General features: G+C 40.8%; 1 protein-coding gene across 1 annotated transcript in view; it reads left to right on the top strand.

The window, feature by feature from the left end:
• The first annotated feature begins 2,968 nt into the window (after nucleotides 1–2,968).
• Nucleotides 2,969–8,964, top strand: part of GPR149 (G protein-coupled receptor 149) — an 81,186-nt gene continuing 75,190 nt past the window's right edge. The window contains exons 1-2 of the mRNA XM_077159138.1: nucleotides 2,969–4,249; nucleotides 5,138–5,330. Of these exons, the coding sequence (XP_077015253.1) occupies nucleotides 3,227–4,249; nucleotides 5,138–5,330 (1,216 nt within the window). The 5' untranslated portion in view covers nucleotides 2,969–3,226. The remainder of the gene's footprint in view (nucleotides 4,250–5,137; nucleotides 5,331–8,964) is intronic.

Genomic DNA, 8,964 nt, shown 5'->3' with positions numbered 1-8,964 from the left:
AGTTGTTTATTTGAAGTAAAATTTATATTTTGGGTAGCATGTTATCTAATTTAACATAATTACATGGACTCTTGCATAGGACATGAGATCTTGTTGATTTGAACAGCGTAGTGTGATGCACCAATACATCCCAAAGTAATTTGGGCAGGGAATGAAAAAGTTTTTGTAAAGTCCCCTAGAGGGGCTGGGGAGAAAGAAGGAAATTTTAAACTTCCCCATCTGGGGGATTCCTGATACTTTAGCAAGCAACCAATTCAATAGGCTGAACTCACGATCTTGGTGCTCACCCTGTGAAACATTCCTGCAAAGGAGAAGCTAAGCCTGCTGATAATTATGCCTAAGACTCACCCTCAGAGAACATTTTTTTTGCTCAAATGTGGCCTTTCGAAGTCAACTGGGCAGGTGAACTCACTGACCTCTTTGCCCTCTTCCCCTAAGTGGGACATGACTCTCAAGAATGTAACTCTCCCTGGCAATGTGGGACATGACTCCTGGTATGAACTTGGACCCAGCATCATGGGATTGAGAAAGCTTTCTTGACCAAAAGGGGGAAGAGAGAAATGAGACAAAATAAGTTTTCAGTGGCTGCGAAATTTCGGACAGAGTCAAGAGGTTATCCTGGAGCTTATTCTTATGCATTATATAGATACCCTTTTTAGTTTATGGTGTATCAGAGTGACTAGAGGGAAGTACCAAAACTGTTGAAGTGGATTCCAGTAGCCTTGATTCCTGAAGACGATTGTATAACTATATAGCTTTTACAATGTGACCATGTGATTGTGAAAGCCTTGTGGCTGATGCACCATGGATAAAGGTGAACAGATAAGTAAAATACTAATTAAAAATGTAAAATAGATAAATAAATAATGAAAAAATTATATCGTCGAGTTTTAGAACTGGGAATGACCTTTAAAATAATCCAGTCAAGACTCCTTATTTTACAGATACCCAGAAAATAAACGCTTTTTTGTCTTAGGTTACACATCCAGCAATGGCAGTCTCAAGTGGAATTCAAATTTCTCTCCTTGCATCTACTGGTAGTAATTTCTACCAATCCTTGAAATTGCACTGAATGCTATTCTTCTCTGCAACATCTTAGAGTTCAGAGCAACACTATATTAGGTGTTATTTTTCCAAATTTACATTTAATGAAAAATTCAAAAATGATGATAGTGTTGGGGGAATGTCCCCAGTCCTGAAACAGTATCACAACAGATATTTATTAATATCTGTTACTCTTTTCTTAACAAAGTAATACTTATTACCCAATCCAGTTAAATATCCAAGCTTAAATACTATATCGACAATTAATGTTCTTGCTTACGGAAGGAAGGATTGAAATCTGATAAAAGAAGCAGAATGGCATGACAGAGATTTCTGAAAGTGATAAAAAAAAGGGTCTACTTATGATTTTGTGCTTCCCAAAGCAACATCATTTTTAAAGGAATTTACTCTCAGACCCTTCTTCTTCTCACAGAACTGTAGGGTCTAATACCATCAGTAGGGAGAGGTAGAGGGCTGAGCCAGCTGTTACATGTGATTTTTGTTTCTATTTGCTAAGTGAAAGGGAAAATCAAACAATCAACATGCAGAGATAAGTGAAAAGCCTACTGTGTTTATTGAAGGGTATGGCTGGCAATGACTAATACAATCATTTGCCATTTGAATAGATTCGGGTTCAAAATGTGGCTTCTGTGTTTTCTAGAATGAAACAAATGATCACAGTTCTATAAGCACTTACATTCATGTAGGTCATTAGCATGCCAACTCACCCTTCACCTTCCCCAGCTTCCTTTCAGACATCCAGTACCGGATGGGGTGGGTGGAGGTGTGGGTGGGGGGACATCAGGGGTGCAGAGGGGTAGGGTGACATCAAGAGACTGACCTGAAGAAGGCATGCTACCCCAAAGCAGCCTAGGAAATGCCTGACTAGAATTATGCTGTCAGTTACTCCTTTGCTAAGCCACTCATCTTGCCAACTGACGATTCTTTCAAAAAGTTCAAAGATGCAGTTATTGTACTTTGGTTAAAAAATGTTTTGTGGAATGACCTTCCTGGTAAGCCCTATATGTCATCTGACTTGAATAACAATTAGCAGTATCACTTCTTCAAATGGCAGCCTGCTTACTTGATATTGGCAGAAAACAAATAGCTACCGGCCTAAAGCTAATTTGGCTCTGCCCAAAGATTCTGAATAATCTTGTTGCAATGTAATGAGAACCATTATGACATCCTTATTATGAAGTAGAACATTTTTAAGAAAAAGAATAAAGCTGACACAATTTATTATTGTATAAGTAGTATTGATAATACTTTGCCCCAATGGATTATGAAGCAGGGAAGCCCAGTTTAAGAATAAAAGCAGCCCCTTAGTTAGTGGTGTAACTTGGACTTCTCAAAGGTGGTATTTGTTCACATCAAGCCTGAGCAAGTATTTGGGTTAATTTTGCATGTCATAGCAAAGGGGAAAGCTTAATAAGCATACTGCTTCTTGCTTTAGATGAGGCAGGCTGAAAAGATACACAACCTTTCACTCATACACTGAGCTCCCCTCCCTTTTGTTCCTGCTTTTCTCCAGTTTAGAGCTGACTCCTCCTTCCTGCAGCTCTGAGGATCACAAGCTGATTGAAAAACACAGCAGTTCAGACTCTAGCTTGTGCTCAGGCGCCCTCTGACTGGCGCTTTCTCTCTCTCTTTCTCTCTCTCTCTCTCTCTCTCTCTCTCTCTCTCACTCAGCCCGAAGAGCTGAAACCTACCTGACAATCTGCCTGCCTTTGAATCCAGCTCTGGAACCAAATGCATCATTTCAATGCTTTTAAAAGTGCATAGAGTTTGATTACCTCAAGCTACAAACTGCTTTGCTCCATAAGAAGAATCCAAAAGGAACCAGACATCATTGTTTTTCAATCTACCTGAGGAGCTTCTGCTTTCTTGACTGAAACTTGATCGTGGGAGGGAGTTTTTTTTTTTGGTTTGTTTGCTTCTACCTGGAAGATTCAAAAGTTTCTTACAAATGTTTTAAATGGAATCCAGTTTTAAAATATGGTCTGAATCAGATCTAAAGGAGTCATGCCTGACCATTTCCTGCAGGACTAACCGAGGGAATAAATTGAGGAAAACTTGGGAGGAGAAAAATGAAATCTGATTTGCAACTAAAAGTCATGCTTTGTTTGGGGGAAAAATGACAGACTCATTGAAAAGGGAAATTAAATATTGACCAAGGACAATGTCTGTGTTTCTCAGTAACCTGCCAACCAATGACTCTAGCCTGTGGAAGGAAAATCATAATTCTACGGAACTTTCAAACCGGCCAAGAACTCTGAATATCTTTCTTTTTTGCCTGACATGTTTAATGACTCTTGCTGCCCTGGCGGGCAGTGTTTTCTCACTAGTTTCCCTACTAAAAATGCAGAAGCGAACAGTTGTCTCCATGCTGGTAGCCTCCTGGTCTGGTGATGATCTCATGAGCGTCCTGTCGGTGACAATCTTCATGTTCCTGCAATGGTCAAATGAGGTTCCCGGCTACTTCCAGTCTCTGTGCGCTACCTCTGCCCTACTGTATTTATGCCAGGGCCTCTCGAGCAACTTGAAGGCGGCTCTTTTGGTCTCCTACAACTTTTACTCGATGCACAAGGCTGTGCGAAGCCAGGCAGCCTCCAGAAGATCCGGCCAGGTGCTCGGCGTGGCGCTGACCGTGTGGGCAGCCAGTCTGCTGCTCTCCGCGCTCCCGCTGTGCGGCTGGGGCGCCTTTGTGCGCACGCCCTGGGGTTGCCTGGCCGACTGCTCCAGCTCCTACGTGCTGCTCCTCTTTGCCGTGTACACTTCGGCTTTTGGACTCCTCGCTGGCCTCTCGGTGCCGCTCACTCACCAATTGCTGTGTTCCGAGGAGCCGCCGAGACGACACGCCAACTACCAGGAAATTTCCCGCGGAGCTTCCACTCCCGGAACCCCTCCAACCAGTGGAAGAGTGATTTCTCTGTCCCCAGAGGATGCCCCCGGCCCGAGCCTGCGGTGGTCTAAAGCATGCTCCCCGAGTTCAGACACCGTGTTCGGCCCAGGCCAGCCGGCGAGGGAAGGGCCTGGGCGGGGGCTGGGGCGCGGCGCTGCCCCTGCCGCCGGGGCTGAAACCTGCAGGCGCGAGAACCCGGGGATTCTCTATGGCACCAGGAGCTTCACCGTGAGCGTAGCGCAGAAGCGCTTCTCTCTGATCCTTGCGCTGACAAAAGTCATCCTCTGGCTGCCCATGATGGTAAAAGTGCAGTTGCTCAGAGAGCGCGCGTGTGTGCCAGTGTGAATGGGTGTAGGAACGGCGTCTCTGCTTTGGAGAGTCTCAAAGAGACGCGCAGTCGGCTTCCAGATGCGTCTCGCGGGGTTTTGGAGATGCACTTGGTGGCAACCAATTCCCGGGTAGGGCTAGTTGGCTCCGAAACCTTTGCCCTCAGATGTTTCTCATTTCAAAATCGGGATGGGAGGGAGGGGCCCCCGTGGAGGGGGAGTGCTGCTTTCGGGCACGGAAGAGTTAGTTTTCCCAGATCTGTCGTGACTAACTGTGCTCTCGTTTTTTACGGTGTAATCTAGGGATATTTAGAAAAGGAGGGAGGGAGTAAAAAGGTTACTTTTTGATTTTCGTTGTCCCCCAATTTAGTGCCATCCCCTTATCACCGCTCGGTTCCTGCCTGGTGAGGACACCGCCCATCTCCAGCGGGGGAGAGAGGAAGGGCGTGATCAGATGAAGTGAAACGAGAGGAGGGGACAAAACAGGCTTTTGTTCAGGCCTCTTGGAGGGAGCCCAGTTGAGAGGTGGCAGGAATACCAGATGAAGGTCCCACGGGCGCCCGCCTGAGTCCTCAGTTTCTGTCCCAGGTTCAAGTCCCTAGTGGCAATCTGAATTGACTGAGGACACACACCGTGCTCCCAGGAGCGGGAACCCCCAAAGCCCTGTATAGCCTCGTGCAACGGGGTGCATCCCTCGGCTCCCAGGGACCCATCAAAGTCGAAGGCACCAGTCCAGGGCTTCTTGTTCTCAGGGAGAAAAGGGGCCTGGAGAAGGGGACTGGGAAAGCGTGCTGGGGGAAAAGGCTTGAGGAAGTGAAAAATGTGATTCCGAGTTAGGGCTGAAGCTCTCTCGCCTTTGCAGATCCACATGGTGGCCCAGCACGTGGTGGGATTTCAGAGCCTTCCCTTCGAGACACTCAGCTTTCTACTAACTTTGCTGGCTACCACTGTAACCCCAGTATTTGTCTTATCCAAACGCTGGACCCACCTGCCCTGTGGCTGCATCATCAACTGCAGGCAGAACTCATATGCAGTGGCAACCGATGAGAAAAAAAGTAAGTTTTCGGCAGTGCAGTGGGTGGAAGCAGGGTGCTTCCAGTCAGGTAAGTAAAGTGGTCTGTTAAGAAAGGAGATGAGCAGTCCAAGGACAAATGTAAATGGTAAATAACCAGAAGAAATTATAACGTGAAACAATTTTTAGCTTAGTGTTGGAGTAGCTTTCAAATGACCCAAGTTTAAAACTTAACCGTAGGTAGTATTTTTGCATTGAATAATTATTTTAGATATGAAAGCAAGAGACTAGAGTTCATTCAACACAGCATGAAATCAACAAAGGCCTTTAAATTTATATCCACCATAACTCTAGCCCAGAGAAGAAAATAACTCCCCATCCCAATTCTGCATATAAAATTTGCTGTGAAAAGCCTACATATGAAATTAGCTGTGAGAAATCTGCTTCTAAAAAAAGTTTAAAACTCAAGTTATATTACAGCCCATAAATTATTTAATGGAACAGAAAATAAAAGCATTTTCTTTTTGCAGTTTATATCCTTCCAGGGTTTGGGAAACTTTTCAGACTAAGCATTGGAATACCTGAAAACAATTTTTAAAATGTTTTAAATGTACACCTCTGCTGTAAAAATTAAAAACAAAACAAAACATAGTTCCAAGAAAGAATAAAGGTGATAGAGTTTGTCGATGCCTGTTCACATATGAATTTAGCCATGCTATTTGCCTAAAAAAAAAAAAAAGTTCTAGGTGCTAAAGAGCACACCTAAAATGGAGATGGGGAGGCAGGCTAAGCTACATAATTCTCTAGAGTATAATTGTTCCCATATTCTAAAACAGGAGAAGTTGAGGAATAATCTGTATACTTTGACTCTGCCAGGAAGGACAAGATATTATTACTTTGTCATTGAAGACAAAAAATAATAAGGTGTTCTAATTAATAAATCTCATTATTCTAAGCTGAATTAACTGTTCCATTACCCATGAAAAATCCTTTGCTCATAATAGTCAACAGTATGTTATTCTTTAACAGAGAAGAAGGACTAAATAAAGGTAGTTCATCTTAGGATATTTTAGGGTTGTAAAAACTGAAGGGTATCAAAATATATTCTGTAATCTATTCAACAACAGGGTTGTTTAATAAATAGTAATTAGTCATGATCTGGGTATTTGCCCATGTGTTGATGCCTTAAAATTTAGTGTGCTTAGAAACTTTTTTTATTGTTAAATATACCATGAAGATTTATTGTTAATAAATGCCAAATTCATCTATGTCTTTAAAATGAAATAACCATGCAACATATGACGTGCTTCTGGGGATTAATATAATAGTGCTGGTGATACAAATAACCTTCATGGGGCACTGTTATGGAACACATGGGAAATAATTTACAAGCCTGGAGGTTCTAACATCCTGACAAATATTAACATTTTGTCGCTAAATAAGCGTACCAGTCTTGTCTTATAACATTTAAGATTGTGAGAAAGGCAAGAAGAGTCAAGTGCCAGTGAGAATGAAAAATCTTATGGAAGTGATTTAGGGCGGTGATTTTTAAGGAGTGGAGACACCTAGACCAGAAGCAAAAAAAGCAAAGCAATGCAACAGGATTATCATTGCAAATGATCAAGGACGTATTTTTTTCTGTACCACACAAGATAAAAAGCCTACAAGTAGGTTAGCAGAGTCAACAATTGAGTTAATATCACATGCCTGAAATTAAAGCCAGGCCTTTCAAGAGAAAAATAATGTTTTCTGTAAAGTTACCATTGTTTTATTTGCATTTATTCTTAAATTCAAAAGAAGACCTTGAAATATGTTGTATATAAAAAGGAACATGGGTACAAAAGTAAAAAAGGAGGGGTGTGAGAAACATTAGTTTAAGATTCCTATAGTTCAAATGATTCCACTTTTCTTATGCTCCCAAGCTCTGCCATAGGTGAATTTTGAGAACAAGATTGGGGCGTTGTCACCATCTGAGAGCCACCATCAATCTTCCTATTGCTGGGATGACACAGCAGCAGAGTTTGGAAATCCCAAAGATGGCTGGTTTAGGTGGGCCAGGTGCTTGATCAGCTGTAATATTTTGTTTGGGAGTATTATTGGAATTTCACATTTAAGCTCTTTTTCTTTGGCAAACTAAGATATCCCCCTTTACATTCTTTATCAGTAAACTTCAGAAGCAAGGAAGGGAAAATATTTTTTCCTAATTTATGTTTACCATATATTCATGATTCTACATCTCAGCTTCACTGAATGGGAACTGAGTGACGTGCAACTAGAAAATGACTCAGTCCTGGAAAAGAATTTTCAGAAATAGTAATTTTTCCTGTTTCTAACAAAAATCTTTATTTACCAACATCTCAAAAGTGTCAAAAAATGTTAAGGTGGCAGACATATGGGCTGGATATGGCTTTCAGATTCATTTTGTTGCCTGACACACTGTTGGTTTTTTTTATATTGGGAAAAAAACAGTTAAATTACTTTATATAAAAAGTCAGACGTCCAATTTTATTTTCAGCAAAATCATAGTACTTGATTAGTGACACATTATTCTGAAGAATTATTCATTTTTATTAGCTGATATAATTATTTTATAAATTCTAAATAAATAAATAAAATTCTAATTGGCAAGATGTGACTAAAAACAAAAGACTAGAGCTGACTCATATTTTACATATTTTATTCTGAGTTTTGGAACCATGAAACTTTTGCTTTTCAGAGAAAATAGAACCTCTTATTTATTTTCAGAACTATAGTACAGATTTGAAAATATCCTGAGCTATGACTTCTGATTGTCTTTAAGGTTCTTGCAAGTTACTAATCAATGAAAGACTATTGTCTACATGAAAAAAAAATTAAAAGCAATTCAGCCAAGTTTTCAGTAGCATAAAAGTAGAAGTGAGGAGCTATAATACCTTTGACTCCCAGCTTTCTATAAATAAATCATTTTTAAAGTTATTGTTTCTCTTGGAATCATATTCCATTCATCCAGGTTTTTAAGTCAAGGCCATCCTGTCACAAATCCTCCCTCTCAAACTAGGCACGATTCTTACAGCTTGCTTCATTCAGCCAGTCACTCACTCATTCAATAAGCATTTATTAGGGGAGTAGTCCCTTTAAGTCTGGCCCTGGGTTACATGTTTGATACAGACCACAGGTTCCCAACTCATGACCCATGAGCTGAATTTGATTCAAAGACATGGTTTTATAGCTTTCCCAGGTATTTTTATTTATTTTTTATACATGCTCCACAACCACCAAGTATAAATTCTCCTTTCCCCCTCCTCCATCTTCTGCTTACCTCTAATCTTCTTTCTATCTCTGTGTATTTGCTATTTCTAGACATCTCTTGTAAGTTGCATCATATATTTGCCCTTGGGTGTCTTGCTTATTTCAATAAGCATGTTTTCAAAGTTCTTCCATATTGCAGTATGTCTCAGAACTTCATTCTTTCTTAGACCAAATTATGTTCCATTTTGTATATCTACCACATTTTGTTTACCCCTTCATTTGCTGATGAACACTTGAATTATTTTCACCTTTTGGCTATTGTGAAGAATGCTTCTATAAATATTGGTGTACACTTATCTGTTTGAGATCTTGTTTTCCCTTTCTTTGGGAATATACCTATAAGTGAAATTGCTGAGTGATATGGTAGTTCTATATTTAAATTTTTGAGA

This window comes from Tamandua tetradactyla, chromosome 5 (genome assembly GCF_023851605.1).
Source record: "Tamandua tetradactyla isolate mTamTet1 chromosome 5, mTamTet1.pri, whole genome shotgun sequence".
In the NCBI taxonomy this organism is placed as follows: domain Eukaryota; kingdom Metazoa; phylum Chordata; class Mammalia; order Pilosa; family Myrmecophagidae; genus Tamandua; species Tamandua tetradactyla.
This window is presented reverse-complemented; position numbering and strand designations above follow the sequence as displayed.